This window comes from Pan troglodytes, chromosome 19, assembly GCF_028858775.2.
Source record: "Pan troglodytes isolate AG18354 chromosome 19, NHGRI_mPanTro3-v2.0_pri, whole genome shotgun sequence".
In the NCBI taxonomy this organism is placed as follows: Eukaryota; Metazoa; Chordata; class Mammalia; order Primates; family Hominidae; genus Pan; species Pan troglodytes.
The window spans coordinates 17079876-17099395 of record NC_072417.2 but is presented as its reverse complement, the minus strand read 5'-3'; the positions used below and the strand labels follow the sequence as shown (position 1 = coordinate 17099395).

Here is a 19520-nt window from a genome sequence, read left to right as displayed (position 1 = left end):
AGGTGCCATATGCTGTTCTATACTCTGCTTCTTTATTTATAATATATTTTTGTGCTCTTTCTGTATCATTGCATTGAGACCTTCCTTATCCTTTTTAATGGGACATAGTATTTTTGGTGTTCCATTCTTTATAGATGGAAAATATACACATGCAAGCATTATTGGTTGTCTCTTGATTTTTTTGTAATTTTGTTATATTGGTTATTCAGTTTTTTATTTCTTTAACTTTTGATGAAAGTTGGACATTTTTTCATATCTTTGTTGGCCATTAACATGTTTTCTTCTGTGAATCATTAAAGGTTTCTTAAATTGCCGTAGCTGTAACCATTCATTGAGTGTCTTATTTCATGCCGAGCACTATGCTAAGTGTCTCAGCGTGCAAGCTCTTATGAAATCCCTACAGCTCTGAAATACAAGATTATTTCCATATTACACATGAGAGGATTGAGGCCCGGAGAGGTCAAGTAAACTTGCCCAAATTTGCAGGCTTATGAATGGGCAGAACCAGAATTTAATTCTAGAAATATTTCATCCTATTGCCTGATATAATTAATTCCCCCAGCAAACATTCTTTGGAAAAGCCTCTTTCAGGGCAGATTATAAACATACATTCAAATCAAGAGAAATACAGAGCATGTAAAATTGCTTTGGAAACTGGAAAATGCTTTTTGAATGTACAACATACCAGGTCAAGAAAGGCTGGTAGAGCTCTCCCAGATGATAGGTACAGAGTTTCAAAGACAGAATCCTGAACTTTGTGATGTCATATGAGCAGACGTTTTCACAGAAGCACTGCACCAAAAGAGAATGGTTACATCCTCTGGAATGTGTGACGTGTAAAATATTGGACATTCTCCTGAATGTAGCAAAAGGAAGATATTTGTTCTACCAACTGGAAACACAGATGATAATGATAATTTGCATGGACAATAATGGTATTACTTGGTTAATGCTATCATTTAAATGACTGTGACAAAAATCATTCTGATGTTATTGCTTTTGATACTTACTGACTTAGGAGAATCTTGTTTTACCATAGAAACTCTGCCATTTGGATCTGTATGCTGTTGGTTTATTATGATTAACAATAATTTTTATGTTTTTCTGTTTTCATTATATCGCCTTCCCACCCCTAATCCACCCCATGCCTCTCCTCCCCACCCCACCCCATCTTGTAGGTTGCAGCTGTTGATTTTGAATCCAACAACATTCGTCAGCTTGATGATTTTTTGGAAGATTCTGCCAGTGAGCTCTGGGCTGTGACTCATGCTAAGATCTTGGGGTCTGAAACCTTAGCCACCGTTGAGGACAGCAAGGATAGCCCAGATCTGGAGATCATGATGCGCCGAATGGAAGAGATGGAGGTAAGGTCTGGGGCTCCGGGTCTGGTTCGCTGCTGAGGGCTGGCCTCTGCCGAGTGCAGTTTCTCCTCATGCCTCTGCAGCCTCATCTGTTAGAGTCACACAGTCCCAGTTTTAAATCCCTGCTCTATTGCCAACTAACCGTATGACCTTGGTATCGTCAACCCCTCTGATAAGTAGGGAGTTTTAAGGATAAAAAGAGGCATAGAGTATTCAGCGCACTGCTTGCCATGTAATCCAGTAAGTGACCATTATTATTATCGCCCGATATCACTGATGTGTAATTCCAAAGACCCTGAGACCAGGGCCTGGGCCCACAAATGGAATCATAGGCTTTTGCATCTGTCAGCTTGTACGTACTGTTCAGTTGCCTCCTCTTCCCAGCTGGAGTGTGATCCTATCAAATCACAGATAATTTTATCTTCTTCAATTTCTGTGATACTGCTTCACCCAGCCTAACCCCTGGATTATTCAGTGCAGGAAAATGAGGTACAATAAGGAAGTAAGTGACATGGCCAAGGTCACAAAAAAATCCTGGCAGAGCCAGAACGAGAATCCAGGTCTCCTGACTCTCAATTCAGCGTTTTCTTTTTCATCGCACCATGATTAAATCTAATTTCTGCTTTGCTGCTAGATAGAAACATTAGAAGGAAAACAATGTTTTTTTTTTTGGATTTGAAAGTTTAAAGATCCGCAGTTTACCCCAGTCATGAAATCTCCCCTTGGTGATAGTTGTCTAGGCCTGGGGTGCTCAAAACAGTAGCCACTAGCCGCAGGTGCTTATTAAACTGTAAATTAATGAAAATTAAATACACTCTAAGGAGTCAGTAGTTAGTGGCTACTGTATTGGACAGGGCACATATAGAACATTTCCTCACTGCAGCAGCTTCTAGTGGCCAGTGCTGGGCTAGATTGCCTTTATGCTAATTGCTTCATTTTATTTTAGACTTCGTCTCATGAACTAATTACTTCCTGGCCTGACAGATGCCCATGTCTGGCAGTACGTCCGTATCAGTTGTGTCTGCTGAACTTTTACATCTTTACCAGTTCTGGTTTGTAATTAAACTCATTTTTTCTCATAAATTAAACTTTTTTCTTTTTTTTTTAAAGAAATACCAGGAGTCTGTTCGTCAAAGATATAATAAAATCGCATATGCTGATCCTCGACTTTGGATGCAGGAAGAAAACAATGGTGAGTGTTTCCCCATGTTTTTCCCCTAACATTTTATTCTGAAGAATTTCAAACATACAGAAAATTGAAAAAATTGTATAGTAAACACTGCTATACTCACCTTCTAGATTCTACAATTAACATTTCACTCTCTTTGCTTTGTCACCTATCTATTTATCCCTCTATCCATCCATCAGTTCATCTTATCTTCGCATTTCAAAGTTGCACATATCAGCACACTTTACCCCTAAATATTCAGCATGCTTATTATCAACTAGAGTTTAATATTTACTTATGGCTCTTTTTTTCAAGATAAAATTTACAGATAATAAAATGCACAGATCCTAACTGTGCTATTTGGTGGTCTTTGACAACTGGATACATGTCTGTTATGCAAACCCCTATCAAGACATAGAACATATCACCTCAGAAAGTTCCCTCATGCCCCGCCACGTAGGCAACCACTGTGCTTTCTGAGTTAGCTTTGATTGTCTAGAGTTTCATATAAATGCAGTCATACGGTGTGTACTCTTTTGCCTAGACTTCTTTCATTCACCATAGTGTTTTATAAATACTATATTTATGTCATAAATACATTAAATCTGTGTTGCTTATTTCCTCTTGCTGTTATTAACAAATTTAAGTTTGTAACAAGTTTAAGCCACATATTTGGTGGCTTAAAGCACAAATTTATTCTCCTATAGTTCTGCGGGGGGGGGGGTCAGAATCTGAAGTGAGTGGTAAAGGACTGAAATCAGGGTGTTGGCAAGTTCATTCTGGAGGCTCCAGGGAAGGATCTATTCCTTGTTTCTTTCAGCTCCTAAATTTTGGGCTATTAGGAATAAATCTGCTATGAATATATTCATGTGTATAATCTGTGTGTATATCTTAAGTTTTTCTCTTGGATAAATACCTAATAGCAAACTTGCCAGATCATTATATTAGTTTGTGTTTAACTTCATAAAAAATTGACAAATCTTTATCAAAGCGGCCTTGCTCCTATTTCCTACATCCTTGCCAACATTTGGTGTCATCAGTCTTTTTTGTGGTAACCATCCTGGTGAAGGTGAATAATGATATTTAGAACCTTTTCAAGTGATTTTTTTTATTTTTTGAGTCACAGTTTCACTCTGTTCCCCAGGCTGGAGTGCAGTGGTGCAATCTCAGCTCACCACAACCTCTACCTCCCGAGTTCAAGCGATTCTTGTTGCCTCAGCCTCTCAAGTAGCTGGGACTACAGGTGTGTGCCACCACGCCCAGCTAATTTTTTAATTGTAGTAGAGACAGGGTTTCGCCATGTTGGCCAGGGTTTCGCCATGTTGCCTTCAGGTGACCCACCCACCTCGGCCTCCCACAGTGCTGGGATTCCAGGTGTGAGCCATCGTGCCTGGCCTCCTGAAGTGCTGGGATTCCAGGTGTGAGCCATTGCGCCCGGCCTCCTGAAGTGCTGGGATTCCAGGTGTGAGCCATTGCGCCCGGCCTCCCAAAGTGCTGGGATTCCAGGTGTGAGCCATTGCGCCCTGCCTCCGGAAGTGCTGGGATTCCAGGTGTGAGCCATTGCGCCCGGCCTCCCGAAGTGCTGGGATTCCAGGTGTGAGCCATTGCGCCCGGCCTCCCGAAGTGCTGGGATTCCAGGTGTGAGCCATTGCGCCCGACCTCCCGAAGTGCTGGGATTACAGGCGTGAACCACTGCTCCCGGCCTCCCAAGGTGCTGGGATTACAGGCGTGAACCACTGCTCCCGGCCTCCCGAAGTGCTGGAGTTACAGGCATGAGCCCCGTCACCTGGCCCCTTTTCAGGTGATTATTAGGCATTTGTATATCTTCCCTTGTGAAGCGTCCAAAATCTTTTGTCAGTTTTTTTGGGGGGTTGCTTGTCTTTTTGAGTCATAGAACTTCTTTATGTATTCTGAGTACAAGTTCTTTTCCAGATACATGTTTTTGTTTGTTTTGTTGTTTTTCTAAAATAATTTTAAGGAGATAATTTACATACTTAAATTTCACCCTTTTAAACTGTACAATTCTTTCGTTTTTAGTATATTCACATAGTTGTGCAACTAATTCTGGAACATTTTCCTCACTCCCCATTCTTCTTTCTCCCACCCTGGCAGCCACCAGTCTACTTAGATAGAGGTTTTACAATTTTTTTTTTTCCCATGGAAAAAAAATGGGCTCAGCTGCTTATTTCCAAAAATGTTTTATTATGAACAGACATTTTTAATTTTGATAAAGTCTAACATCAATTCTTTCTTGAGTGGTTTTTGCTTTCTATGGCCTAAGAAACCTTTACCTACTCCTAAGTGGGAAGAGATTCTCTTGTTTTCTTCTAGAGGCTTTATGGTTTTAGTTTTATGTGTAGGTCTATGATCCATCTTGCATAAAAGTTTGCCTGTGATTTGAGGTAGAGGTTGGGGTTCATTTTGTTTTTTCCTAATGGATGTCCATGTGATCTAGTTCCATTTACTGAAAAGACTTTTGATTTTCTCCTCCGCTTTTCAGAATGTATATATATGTATTTGGGCTGCAATGGCTAGGTTACTGTCATCACTTTGGCTGGGAAACGTTACTCAAATTCTGTTTGACTCGTGCTTATCGGTTACTGCCTTACTCTAGAAAAGGAGAGTAAAGTGTGGTTAAACATTACCTCTAAGGAATGTAAGCGCCGTGAGTACTACCCTCATGAAGACAAAAGGAAATGGGGGATGGAAGGTTTACCACAGCAGCCTGTGTCGCGTGTCATCATGTAAAATAGGACTTGGAGGTATCGTGTTAGAAAAAGTACTCTCCCTCTCAAATTTTCACCAAAAGATGGGCCATCTAAACAAAACACTAATGTGTTAGCTTTTGTGTGCTCTCTGTTTTCAAGTGCTCTGTGCTTTGCTACTGCTGTTCTCTCTTCCCCTCAATCCTCCTCCAGCCTCTATTTTCATTCTCACATAACAGTCAAGCTGTTCTTCAAGGCCAGGCTCAATGATCCTACTCGGCCTGTGCTTTCCCTGGCATCTCTGCACTGGAATTTAGTTCCCTTCCTGGCCTGTGAACACCCATAGCACTTTCTGGCATGTCCTACCATGTGTTCGAGGTATTTGTGAAGGTGTCTCATCTCTCTCAACTAAGCCACAGATTCTTTGAAAGCAGAGAGTTTGTCATTGTGTGTTCCTCACTGTGCCTAGAATGGGACTGGCCCGGCAAGGGCCCTTTTCATCATTGTTTAGTCAGCCCTTGGGCATTTTAGCATCTTTCTGTGTGGAAGCAGAGGAAAGGTAAAGGTTGGAGGGCAATTCGTTTCCCTGATGGTTTGGCCACTGGCCACAAAGTTAGGTTGCATCATGTAGAAGACAGTCTTACAGAGAACTTAGTGTTCTCTTTTTTCAAGGATGATTTAAATTATTAGTCACTATCTGTGACTCTGCCGAGAGTCTAGGTATGCATTTAAAAGGAGCTCTCTAGGACACTAAGAACTGAAATGAGGTTTTGGACACATTCTGGAATCATGGAATCGTAGTAAGAGTTCTGTTTCTGGTTGTTCTGTTTGTTTAATTTCATCACAAAACCCAATTTAAAGTGATCTTTTCATTGTGCAGTATCTGTGTCTGTTATCCCCTCTGAGAACAATTGAAATTTTGATTGCACTCTCAGTAATAGTTTTACAAAAGCTGACTTATATCGTACTTCTGTCTGACAGCAAGAAATCGTAAGCATATAAATGTGAGCCAAGTCGCTTGACATATAGATGCTCCCTACTTAAGAAAAGGACAAATTTTCCTCCTACACTTGAAATACATTTAAAATTATAAATAATCTGACACTCAGAAGAGCTGTCAAGCCTGCAAGTTATAGTTAATAAATTAATGTTTTGACAATCATCATGCAGATTTTTTCAGCATTGCCCAGAGACAAATTAAATCAACTAATTAAGTGTTCAGGTGTGAGTGTTTTTTTTTTTTTTTTCTTCTTCTTCTTCTTCTTCAGTAATCAAAGCATTTAAAGGTTAAAAAACCCAATTGCTTAAGACTCCTTGAGTGGGTGGCTGGGTCCTAATGGAAGCCATGTAGCCTGGGGCTTTTCATAGACCTCCTTAAGAAACCTTCCTCAGAGCGAGTTCATTATTTCTTAAAACGTATTCCTCATTGGTTTCTTTGTAACATATAAATTCACCTTTGCATTTAAAATGAGCATTTTCCCATTGCACTGCTAGCCAACCCTGTCGTGCTTAAGAGATGTCCATGTAACTTGCTCTCAGGTTCTTGGCCACTAGAACAGCTCTAAAATGGACACCAACTGTTCTTTATATGCAGTCATTTTATGACCCTCCTTTTCTAGACCAAAAAATCTCAGCAATAAGTGAAAAGCCTCTGTCTCCTCATCCAATCAGAATCACGAAGACAGTGGATCGCAAGGATCCAGCCGTGAACATCATGTTAGAAAGGCCCTGTAATGGCAAGTAAGTGGCAAAGACACTTTCTGATTTCATTCTAGTCAGTCACCTTTGATGTTATTAGATTTTGAATTCTTTCAGTTCCCATAAGACAGACAGAAATTCTTCCTTTGAGCAAGATCTTGCCAAACTCCAAGATGGCTGAGTAAATAGCATGTTTACAAGATGGGCATTGAGTGTGTTGCATTTTAAGGAGCTTTTCCGTATTCAATAACATTTAGCTGTTTTTTTAATGTGGAAAGCATCACATCAGTACATGTGGGTTGTAGTGATATTTACTGCACGATTTGCTTTAAGAATGCTGTTGTCTAAGGGACAGATAGTCCCACATGTTGAGGGTTGGTTCCGTGAAAAGGGGAAGCAATGCATGGTGTTAGGTTGCTCAGTTTTGTTCATTGTGAGAAAGAGAGATCAAGATGAGCCTTTGGCTATCAAACCATGAGGGTAAATTAACAGTTTAGTCTTGCTTGCAGATGATCTTGAATGCTCTCATCATTTTTATTTGTTCTCAGTTCCCTGGATGAAAGTGTGGGAACAGAGGAAGGATCAGAGAAAAGAGAGGCCCCTCTTCTCTCCCTAGCCGAAGATTCTCAACAGAAAGAAGGCCGAGCTCCCCTCTTTGTCCCACCGGGTATGCGGCACAGCATCGGTGACTACTGTAGTCGTTTTGAGCAGTACCTTCGGATCATATCTCATGAGGCTGTAGGCTCCTTCAACCCGTGGCTGATAGCTGAAAGGTCAGTAAAATGTTACGGTCCTCTGTTTAGGAACCAAATTGCGAAATTTTAGACTTAGAAAAAGCTGGAGAAAGCATTAGCCAAGGTCTTATCCCATATGCTTTTGGGCCCTGGAGTTTCAGTGGTTGTTCTTGGGCTAGGAGACAGGCTCTCTATTTTCAGACACAGGGAACCGTAAAACAGCACAGGCGGTGCCATCCACAGGGGTGCTCTGCAGCCTTCTTTTTCTAGGCAGAGGGTCCCAGTCAGCTCAGGCTGTCATCACAGAATACCATCGACTGCGTGACTTAAACAAGAATGTATTTCTCACAGTTCTGGAGGCTGGGGAGTCTAAGATCAAGGTGATGGCAGATTGAGTGTCTGTCAAAGGCCCTCTTCCTGGCTTGCAGATGGCCACCTTCTTGCTGTGTCCTCAAGTGACAGAGAAGGGGAACTGTGGTCTCTTCCTCTTCTCAGAAGGGCACTGATCCCATTGAGGGACCTCCACCCTCATGACCTCATCTAAACCTAATTATCTCCCAAAGGCCCCACCACAGATACTACCACATTGGGGGTTAGGGCTTCAACATATGAATATGGGGGAAACACAGACATTCAGCCCCTAACAATAGAAGTACAATACTCAGGAGTCAGTTAGAGCTGATTTCCTGTTGCTGTTAATGCTAATGTTGTCCCATCAGAGAACACAAAATATTCCTGGGCAGGAAACAGCCATGACCATGGCATGTTCTTGGTGGGGACAAATTTGCTTTTATCAGTAGCAGGCCTCTGATTTTGCAACATTTTCTTTAACCCTTCTCCTTCTGTCTTTATGTGGGTAAGGTAGTTTTGTGGAGTCACAAAACAAGATCCTGTAGCTACTAAATTTTGAAGAATGGGTAGCCCTTTTTTTATGTACAAATACTTAATTAAAAGATAGGTGTAAATCTATTCTTTTTAAACAGGGCCCACATTTAAATTCCTCACAAGTTATCACCTTGTTACAAACATGCAAGATATTTTTCATCATTGAGCTAAGTAGTATACTATAATTACATTTATATAGTAGCGTAGTAGTGTACTATGATTGCATTTCTTTTTATTTGCTAGTTATTTTATATATTTGTTAACTTTACCTACGCAGTAGCCAGCCTCTAATAATATAATTTTTGTCTGGATCAAAAGTATCAGTTAATCTCTGTGATCGGCCCCACCCTTACTTTTTCTCCTGAGACCCCTTTTCCTCCTACCTGAGTCCAGGCGGCTGCTCTCCAGATCTACTGGATGGTTTTCATCCTGGGGCTTCCCTTCCTCATCACCCTTCCTGTTAGGTTACGTCTCCTTGTAATAGATTCCCTGTTTTCTGATGCCCTTGTCTTCCGCTTTCTTGGTTTACACTCTTATTTTGATGGCGCATATCCTGTTTTGTGTATTGGAGGAAATTTCTTGAAACTTACAAGTGTGAAAGTGTCTTCCTTCATACTTGATTGATTACTTGGCTGAATTTAAAATTACTGGTTTATTTTTTCCAAAGAATATACCTTCCTTCTTTTGTGGGGGTGAGGAAGGGATTGTCACTTAGCTGCGAATAGGGGTGGAGTGTGTCAGTCCAACAGCTTGTTCTGCAAATTTTCAGCCAGTCTCCTCATTTTCTACCCCATACTGCACTCTGCCTTCATGATTCTCAGCACTCTTAACTTCCTGAGCCTTCACGATGTTTTATAGGACAAATCAGCTTGTTTTTGCCTGGCATCCCTCCCACCCCCACTTACAGACTCTTAGGTTTCAGCTCCCTCTATGCTGCTAAATCAGTTATGATTCTTCTGTGTGCGTTTATCTTCTGAAAATCTTGGGCATTTCTCACCCACGTGTGTCTCTTTTTGTAGATTTATGTATTTGTTTATTTATTTCCTTGTATTTAAGTGGGATTTTGGGTGGGATCAGGGATAATCACTCGTGTTTAAGCCCTCAGGTTGACCCTGAAGTCCTGAGACTTTTCTTTGGTATATATGATAGTACCCTTCAAAGTATATAAGATGCTTTGTTCTGGTAGAGACACAAATTTGTCTTCACATGTTTTCTGAAGGATTATCTGGGAGAAGAGAAGAAGTAAACACGACTTGCTTCCTTTTGTTAACACACGCTCCTGTAGCATATGTACTCGTTTTCTTGTAACCTGTCTGGCTTGCTTAGGCTAACCCCAGGATATTGGGAAACCCAAAAGCAAGCCAAGGAAGATAGACTGTTCCCTGTGTGTTCTTACCACCTGATCAAATGACACATTTTGTTCACAGTTGTTAGGTGGATGTAGGGAAAATCTCTCAGCCTATAAAGAATAACAGGTTAAAATGTAGAGGACAGAGCTATTAAAATATGCCTGGATTTTTACAATATTTTCCTCTGCTGTTCTTTGACCCCAAGTGACAGTGCATATGAAGAGTCTAGCTCTGTTTCATTTTTATCTCTTCTTTTTTTATTATTTTATTTTATTTTATTTTAGATGGAGTCTCACTCTGTCATCCAGACTGGAGTGCAGTGGTACAATCTCGGCTCACTGCAACCTCCGCCTCCTGGGTTCAAGTGATTGTCCTGCCTCAGCCTCCTGAGTAGCTAGGATTACAGGTACTGGCTACTACACCTGGCTAATTTTTGTGTTTTTAGTAAAGACAGGGTTTCACCATGTTGGCCAGGCTGGTCTCGAACTCATGACCTCAGGTGATCCACCCGCCTCAGCCTCTCAAAGTGCTGGGATTACAGGCATGAGCCACTATCTCTTCTTTTTTAGTTTATGATTTGAATATTCCAAAGATGAGAGTTATATTGATCAGATCTTTAAAAAGCATCCAAAGACAGTTGACTTCATCTAAAGCCTCGTGGGTAAGGAGAAAGCTGAGTTTTTTCCTTTCTTTTAATGTCTTTATTCCTCTTTATACCTGAAGAAAAGCACTGTTCCAGCAATTAGCTTGAGCAGGTGATATAAACTGAATGCAAATAAAAGAGTGATATGAAAGGAAAGGCTTAAGGTGACAGTGCTCTTATTGAAAGCAAACTCTTAAGAATTCCTGGCTTGAAAAACAATCAAGTGAATTCTGGTTGAAAAGGACAGATGAATGTATATGTTTCTCTTTACTTCCTATATCTCTATCCCACTATATGTCACTACAAGAATGAATAAAACACATGAAACCATCAATGACAGCAAACAAGAAATATCAATAAAAATTTGGAAGCCATAAAGCAGTTAGACAATGGTGACTGACTTAGCAGGCTAGAGAAAGCTAAGTGCCTAATGAGGATGAAGGCAAGAACCAAGTTTATCTGTAAAGAACATTGGTTGAGACTCAGGAATTAGAAGCATCAGATGCTTATGAATGCATGGATGTAGGTGTATTGGGCCATTCTTGCATTGCTATAAATACCCGAGACTGGGTAATTTATAACGAAAAGAGGTTTCATTAGCTCACAGTTCTGCAGGCTTTACAGGAAGCATGGTGCTGGCATATGCTTGGCTTCTCGGGACACCTCAGGAAATGTACCGTCATGGCAGAAGACAAAGTGGGGAACAGTCACATCACATAGCAAAAGAAGGAGCAAGCAAGGGGTGGGGGAGAATGCCACACACTTTTAAATGACCAGATCTCATGAGAACTCACTATCATGAAGACAGCATCAAAGCATGAGGGATCCTCTCTCGTGATCCAAACACTTCCCACCAGGCCCCACCTCCAGCAGTGGGGATTACAGTTCATCATGAGATTTGAGTGGGAACAAATATACAAACTGTATCAATAGATGAGTCAGGAAATAGGAGGCTTGGTTGACATTCTTATTTTTGAAAATGAGCGGACAGCTGAGATGACCAGATATTTGATAAAAGATACATAGGCTATTATATCAGATAAGCACTCTGAGGAAGCAAAGCAGACAATACAGTGAGAAGAATAAAACATTAAAAACAGACTAGAATTAATATTCTCAGAGAGCTAAGTGAAACTGTTATATCATGAAACAAGAACAAGATACTATAAAAAAGGAACTTCCAGGGAATGAAAAGAAAGTTCTTAGAAATTAAAAACATGATGGCTCAAGTAAACTCACTGGAAGGATCCAAAGAAAATGTCAAATGTCTCAGGCAGTAGAATAAAAAGACAAGAAGCTAGATAATAGAGAAGAAAATATTTTTAAAATTAGAAGCCGTTCTAGGAGATTCAACATCTGAATCACTGGAGTTCCAGAATGTGGGAAAAAGGAAAAAGGAGCAATGGGAAATTATCAGAGAAATGCTATAAGAAAATTTCCCAGAAGACTGTTAGTCTTTAGATTGAAAGGGTTCATCAGTTGTCTACTTGTGAGTCAGTGAGTGAGTGAGTGAAGGAATAAATGAATAGAACAGAACACACCATGGCACATCATTATGAAAAGGAAATTTGAGCATCTCAATATAAGGAAAAGAAAGATGACAAAAGATTCCAGAGGGTAAAAACTGTACACATTCAAATAATCAGAAATGAGAATGGCATATTGTTTTTAATAACAACACCAGAAGCTAGAAGATATTAGAGCCTACTTCCAAAATTTAACCTAGAATTATGTGCTCAGATAAATTATCAATTAAAGATAAGGGCAGATAGAATAGAAACATTTTTAGGGCCGGGTATGGTGGCTCACATCTAATCCCAGCACTTTGAGAGGCTGAGGTGGGAGGATTGCTTGAGCCCAGGAGTTTGATACCAGCCCAAGGTGAGACTTCTCTACAAAAAACGAAAAATTAGCTGGGCATGGTGGTACATGCCTGTAGTCCCAGTTACTCAGGAGGCTGAGGTGGGAGGATTGCTTGAGCCCAGGAAATCAAGGCTGCAGTGAGCTGAGATGGCACCACTGCACTCCAAACAAAAACACATTTTCAGGTGGGCAAAGTGTTTAAAAATTTAGTTCACATGCTACTGGAAGATCTAAATTACCAACGCAAGATGTACATAAAGAGGAAGACTTGAGTTTTAGTAAACTTAGACTCTACCGTGGAACTTCCAGAAGAATGGCAAAAACCTTTCCAGGACAAGATTTTTCAGTGAGCATAGAAAAGAACTAATCCAGATTAGAGTAGTGGGAAAGAGCACTCCAGCGGGGATGGTTCCACAAGGGGAAATGCAGAACGGGGAAGATTAAAGAAGGAAGAAGAAGAAAAACAGATACAGTACCTAATGTGTTGGAATGTAGCAGAAGTACCCTTGTATTTCTCTCACAGTTTGGGTATAAATTAGTGATAGGAATATAGAAAGTGAAGCAAACATAAAAACGAGGTAATCGCTTCTGCTTCTAGTGATGACGCACTTGGTAATCTGGACCACCTCTCCCACTGAGGATAACTGTTAATAGAAAAGCTGTATTAAAAATAAAACCTATATTCTTGAAGGCATCAAGAAGTTAACTAGGTAATGAAGAATAACTGGGCCAGGGTCCTGGAGAAGACAGAGCCCTGGGGAGGTTAGCCCTTTGTTGAGCACTGGATAGTCAGTTTGTAGGGAGATGAGCAGCACTTCTGACAGCCTTTTCAGAACAGAGGACAGAGGCTGGAATCAGAGGACAGAGGTTGGAATTCACGGGTTGCTAAAGTGGGGGAATTGTCCTGGTGAACTTTCCTACTTTTAATTGAGCTCCTAAAAGATTGCACTCTGGAAGTACAGGTGACCTGCATGTAAATAGGCCTTCTCAGGGACTCTACTCAGCTCCAAATTATCTCAGATTGGATTGAGGTGATTCTAGATTGTTACTGCCCCACAGGCACCATGCATTAGAAAACATAAATTTTCTCTGGAGGAAGATAACATCATCTTAGGAATCAATTTATTTCTACAACTGTTGAATACATTGTCTAGTATATGGTGAAAAATAACCAGGCAACAGAGAGACAAGACAATACCAAGAACAGACCTACGGCAGATACAAACATTAGAGCTATCAGACACAGACATTAAAATAACTGTGCCTAGTGCGTTCATAGAAATAAAAGACATGAATTAGAACTTTGGCATAGAACTGGGAACTAAACAAAATCCAAATGGACATTCTAGAATGAAAGATAAAGTTTCTGAAATGAAGAATTCATTGGTTGGGCTCAATAGCAAATTAGACACAACAGAAGAAAAAATTAGAGACTTGGAACATAGGACAGAAGAAAATATCCAGAGTGATTCCTGGAGACACACAAAAACGAAAAGTGAAGAAGAGAGGGAAAGGGACATAGAGGAGGTAAGAAGGTCTAACGTGTTGTTGGAATCTCAGGTCAGGAGAGAGAGAAAACGAGTCACAAACAACATCCCAAGAGATAATGGCCATCACTTCCCCAGAGTAGCAAAAGACATCAAGCCGTAGATTCAAGAAGCTCCAAAAACCCCAAGCAAGGGAAATAAAAAGAAATCCATACTTAATATTGCTGAAAAATCACAGATAGAGAAAATCTTAAAATCGGCTGGAGGAAGAAAAATCAAGATAAACAAAAACAGTGGAAACTGGAAGACCTGGCATCTTTTAAAATTCCAAATGAAAAGAACCACCAGTCTAGAGTTCTAAGCCCAGTGAAAGATACATCAAAAGGCAAGGTGAGAAAAGAGTTTCCTAACAAAGCTGAATTAGCAGTAGACCTTCACTGTAGGAAATATTAAAAAGGGTATTTTGGGGGAAGAAAGAAAACAGTCACAGATGGAAGGTCAGAAATATAGGGAGGCATGAATTTTAAAAATAGGTAAATAGGTAGGTTAAAGTGAATATTGGCTGTATGAAACAATACTGATGTTTTATGGATGCGTGTGTATGTGTACTCACACGTTTAAAATATACAGTAACAATAGCATGTAAGAATATAAGTCAGGAAGGGAATAGAGTTCGTATTCTAAGGTTCTTGCATTGTATGGGAAAAAAGGTAAGAATATCAATTAATGTTAGATGTCAAGTCATGGATACTTGTTGTAATCCAGGGTGGCCACTTAAAGAATCATAAAAGTGTGTGTAATGTCCAAGTCAATAGAGAAGAGCAAATGTAGTTTAAAAATTACAAAATCTAAAGGAAACCAAGAAAGAAGAGAGAACAAAGAGACAAATATAGAAAATACCTATTATTTTAGAAGCATAAACTCAAATATATCAGAATAACATTAAATGAAAAAGGACCTTACATGCCAATTAAAAGACAAAAGATTTGTCAGATTAGCGAAAAAACAAAAACTGGGTGGGAATGGGGTAGAAGGAATAGGAGAGAGGGAGTGAAACTTATCTGCATTTACCATTTTTGTGTAACTCTGACTTTTGAAACCATGTTAATGTTTCTTATACATCCCCTTAGTCAACAGGGATGGGGCGGGGGCCTTAAGTCGAATACAAACAGAAACATGAACCTAACTGTATTTCAAATAAATAATATAATCACATTAATGGCATGAAGCCTAAATAACTTTTGAACACAGTATGTTGACTCTTTACCTCTGGCTAAAGACAAAAAGAACTGTAAACACATAACTGGATTCTAGTTTGTAGGTTTCTTTTATACAGTGGCATGGGTTAATAGTTGAAAACTATTTTCTCTATATTTTAGGATTGGTCAAATAAGTAAGTACATTGTGAATAATGGGAGCAAGGTTTCTAGGGGAAGGCTGGGATGAATATATGGTTTTTTATAGACGTAGAAATAGATACAGGGTGTTTCTTAGTTTGTCTGCTGAGAAGGCCCAGAAGCAGAGATGCCAGTAGCAGTGAGCACACCCGGTACCCACATCTTGGTTTCTAAATACCATTCTCCGTGAAGAGGCACCAGATGAAGAGGCACGAGGGCTTCTTGGAAGAATGGCTGACTATAAGCCTGGGGCTGGAAAAATGTAAGATAAGCCTCAGACATACTGTGCTAGAAAGGAAGTGCTCAAAGAAAGATGGGGACATGTCGAGAGTTCACAGGAGTTCCCAAGAGGCGCCTACGGGCCAAATCCAGGACATTTTCAAGCATCAAAATACGTAATAATAGTAATGGATTACAAACTATACAATAAAATAAGACTCTATAAGGCCAAACTGATAGGAATGAATACATAAGTAAAGGACAAGGGAAAGCTTTCATTACAGTAGAATGCCAGCTATTAAATGGAGAAGAAGTGACGGAAGTAGAAAATCCGTGTTTGGCAACCCTGTAATAATTGATTTAGGTGAATTTCATGAGAAACAGGAGTTTACATAGTCTCAAAGTATCTCCCTCCACTATACCTATTAATTACAAAGGGGAAAACAGTAACTTTACAAGGGAGAAACCTGGCAGACATCACCGTAACCCAGTGATGCAAAATTAACTGACATCATTAACGGATATCAAATAGATATCATGGTGCACTGAAGGGACACACTATCCTTCTGTGGCATCTCTTTCAAAAACGTATGTCCTGAATCTGATCTTAAGGAAAAAACCCAAATTGAGGGATATTCTCCCCACCCCCCCAAAAAAAGGCTTTTATTCTTTAAAAAATGTTAAGGTCATGAGAGGCAAAGAAAGACTGAAGAACTATTTTAGATTACAGTAGACTAAAGAGCTGTGACAACAAAATGCGACATGGAATCCCAGACTGGAATCTTGGACTAGCAAAAAATTTCTTTTGAAGGAAATTATTAGGATGGTTGGCAAAATTTGAATAAGGCCTGTAGATAGATAGGCCTGTAGAATAGATAATAGTTTTGTATCAATGTTAATTTTATAATTGTTATAATTGTACCATAGTTATTTAAGAGAATGTCCTTGTTTGTAGGGCTACTTGGGAGATATGAAGCTTGTGCCGTTCAGAAAATGAAGGTGTGTGTGTGTGTGTGTGTCTGTACAGAGGAGCACCCGTGCAGAGTCCCCTAGTGTCCTCCCCCGTCTCCTACAGAGAAGGCACACCCCTTCCTCCGTCAGCCAGTCAGGCAGCTGTTAGAGGTGGGGCTAGGTTGCAGCTGGTTAGTTTCTGGTCGCCTCTAGTTTCAAACACATTGAGGATGAAGTCCATCCTGTGTATGTTTTAGGCCTGTCCCTCTAGCAGGACTTTGGGATCTAAGCACCACCATCCTTCTGTCTAGGAGAGCAGGGCCTCTCACCTTGTTTTTCTTCTTCAAAAGTATCTTGGCCGGGCACAGTGGCTCATGCCTGTAATCCCAGCACTTTGGGAGGCCAAGGCAGGCGGATCATGAGGTTAGGAGATTGAGACCATCCTGGCTAACATGGTGAAACCCCATCTCCACTAAAAAAATACAAAAAATTAGCCGGGCGTGGTGGCGGGCTCCTGTAGTCCCACCTACTCAGGAGGCTGAGGCAGGAGAATGGTGTGAACCCGGGAGGCGGAGAATGGTGTGAACCCGGGAGGCGGAGCTTGCAGTGAGCCGAGATGGTGCCACTGCACTCCAGCCTGGGCAACAGAGCGAGACTCCGTCTCAAAAAAAAAAAAAAAAAAGTATCTTGGCTGTTCTTGGCCTTCTGAATTTCCATTTAGATTTCAGAATTGACTTGTTAATTTCCACAGCTGAGTAAAAGAATGGCTCCCATATATGGCTGTACATACCTTTATTTTATTTTATTTATTTTGAGACGGAATCTTGCTCTGTTGCCCAGGCTGGAGTGCAGTGGTGTGATCTCTGCTCACTGCAATCTCCACCTCCCAGGTTCAAGCGATTCTCCTGCCTCAGCCTCCTGAGTAACAGGGTTTACAGGTGTGCATGCCACCACGCCCGGCTAATTTTATGTATTTTTAGTAGAGACGGGGTTTCACCATGTTGGCCAGGCTGGTCTCAAACTCCTGACCTCAGGTGATCTGCCCGTCTTGGCCTCCCAAAGTGCTGGGATGACAGGTGTGAGCCACCACGCCTGGCCTTGTACATACCTTTAGTTGTGTTGTTTGTCTTCCAGCTTTTCAGAAGAGCTGGTAGATGAAGCTCTGGGTGCTGTGGCTGCTGAACTTCAGGATATGTGCGAAGATTATGCAGAAGCTGTGTTCACCTCAGAATTCTTAGAGGCTGCTACATAAAGGCTCTCTGAGGCGAGGCCCGTTGTGTCACACTGGAGAAGGGATGGCACCACCCTTTGTTTTGGACCACAGGAAATTTTCATCCTCAGCTGTCCATCCGGGCCCAGAAGGTGCTGCCCACTGAAAGGAAGGCAGTGCTGGGGAGGTCATCCTCACTTGGCATTTTCTTTTGTCATGGCAATGGTTCTGGAAATGTATGATGCAATGTATCACACTTATCAGTGCCCAGGCAACACAACTTGATTATGGCAATATTTTCAGAATGTGTACTTTTCCTATTGAAATACCATGTTCATTCCTCTGGCTCAGTTTGGTGATGAAAATGTTTTGAAAGATAATCGATACGTATATTTCACACAAGGATTCAGGTTGCTGTTGAACCCTTGCTGGCATTGATACCAACACAAGTGCGGCTACTAGCTGGTCCCATCGCGGGGCCCCTGTTTTGCATCTTTGGCAATTTCCTGTCGGGACCTCTGGCCCTACTAGGCTGTAGACTCAGGGAGAGCACAGTCTGGCTGTGCTGCCAAACCTCTCCTCTGCTGCAGTTTATTCCAAACAGGAACCCCCTGGCTGTCAGTGCACAATAATAGACACGCATTTCTTCAACGTTCCATTCCTAGGTGATTTTCACATTTTTAGTTCCTCAGCATATTTTATTGCTGTGCGTTGACACAATCTGGTATAAAAAACTTTCTCTGGATTCAGAGGAAGTTTGAGGAATCAGGAGAGGACCAGGCCTTCTCCTGTGCCTGGGTGAAGGTACAGACCTCGCTGTGTCTCCGATGAGGTCAGAAGTGTCTCTGTTTCATACCACAAAGGAACCCCAAGTGGGAGTAGGGAACAGATGGATGGCGCGAAGACCTCTGTGTCTCCCCAGAGAAAGGAAGAAACTTAAGAACCATCATAGCCTGGTCCTCCAACATCTTACAGATCATGTTTTCCAAGAGAAAAGCCTGTGTTTTCAGAAACTCTGAATTCAGAAAAAGAAACGGAATGTGCGTAAGAATCAGGCCACTGCCTGGAAAGACTTTCTCTCAATTCGTAGCCTGAGGCTCAGTGAAGGAAACATGCAGAAAGAATGCCTGAGACGCCCCCAGGGAATAAGGGAACTCTTTATAACCTGTCCAGTGCTGTCATCTGGGATTTTTCTCTGAAGTACAAGAATTTCAGGTGATTTAAGCTGCTTGATCACACTTATTTGTGCAAAATTGATTTTCATTTAATGTTAATGTTTTCCTGCTTAATTTTATATAACTTCAGAATGTAAAGAGCTTCAAGGTAAATTACAAGGTGTTTAACCTGGGGAGTTAAATGTGTACACTTGAATTAATAGGAGCACCTGTTGTTGCTAGTATGAAGTAATTTGTGTGGCAGTTTGTACTGTGCTGATTTTTTAAAATAAACCCAATATTTTAAAGTATGTGCCTATTTGAAATAATTTACATCTCCTTTTTTTCCCACAGGCAAAGTGAAATGCGATTTACAGAAACCACTGAGAATACTTTTATATGTGATATGACTATAGTGGATTATTTGCCACCCCTTCCCCCTGAGAAAAAAATTAATGACAATAAAAGCTAACATTTATTGAGCACCTACTAGAGCATTGCTCTCCGTGCTTGCCATGTAGTAACTTATTTAATCCTCACCTCATCTCTGTGAGGTGGAGAGCATCATTGTTCCCATTGTATAGATGAATAAAACGTGGCACAGGAGGAGATAATTTGACCAAACAAACTTGGAGTTCACCTGAGCGCATCTTCCTGCCTTTCCCTATCCCCACTCAGCGTGTGCTGGAGCAGTCC

At 40.9% G+C, this 19520-nt stretch overlaps 1 protein-coding gene across 14 annotated transcripts in view; it reads left to right on the top strand.

Moving 5' to 3' along the window:
• Window positions 1-19311, top strand: part of KIAA0753 — a 62493-nt gene extending 43182 nt beyond the window's left edge. For 7 of the 14 annotated variants that reach the window (XM_063799512.1, XM_016931374.3, XM_016931373.4 and 4 more), the window contains 5 exons: window positions 1179-1364; window positions 2472-2553; window positions 6854-6974; window positions 7481-7705; window positions 17595-19135. In XM_063799512.1, the coding sequence (XP_063655582.1) occupies window positions 1179-1364; window positions 2472-2553; window positions 6854-6974; window positions 7481-7705; window positions 17595-17712 (732 nt within the window). In that variant the 3' untranslated portion in view covers window positions 17713-19135. Of the gene's footprint in view, window positions 1-1178; window positions 1365-2471; window positions 2554-3673; window positions 3876-6853; window positions 6975-7480; window positions 7706-10184; window positions 10307-16464; window positions 16509-17594; window positions 19136-19178 lie in introns of those variants that run through there. The other 7 variants (XR_010153188.1, XR_010153190.1, XR_010153189.1 and 4 more) reach the window with 6 other exon arrangements.
• Window positions 19312-19520: the final 209 nt, after the last annotated feature.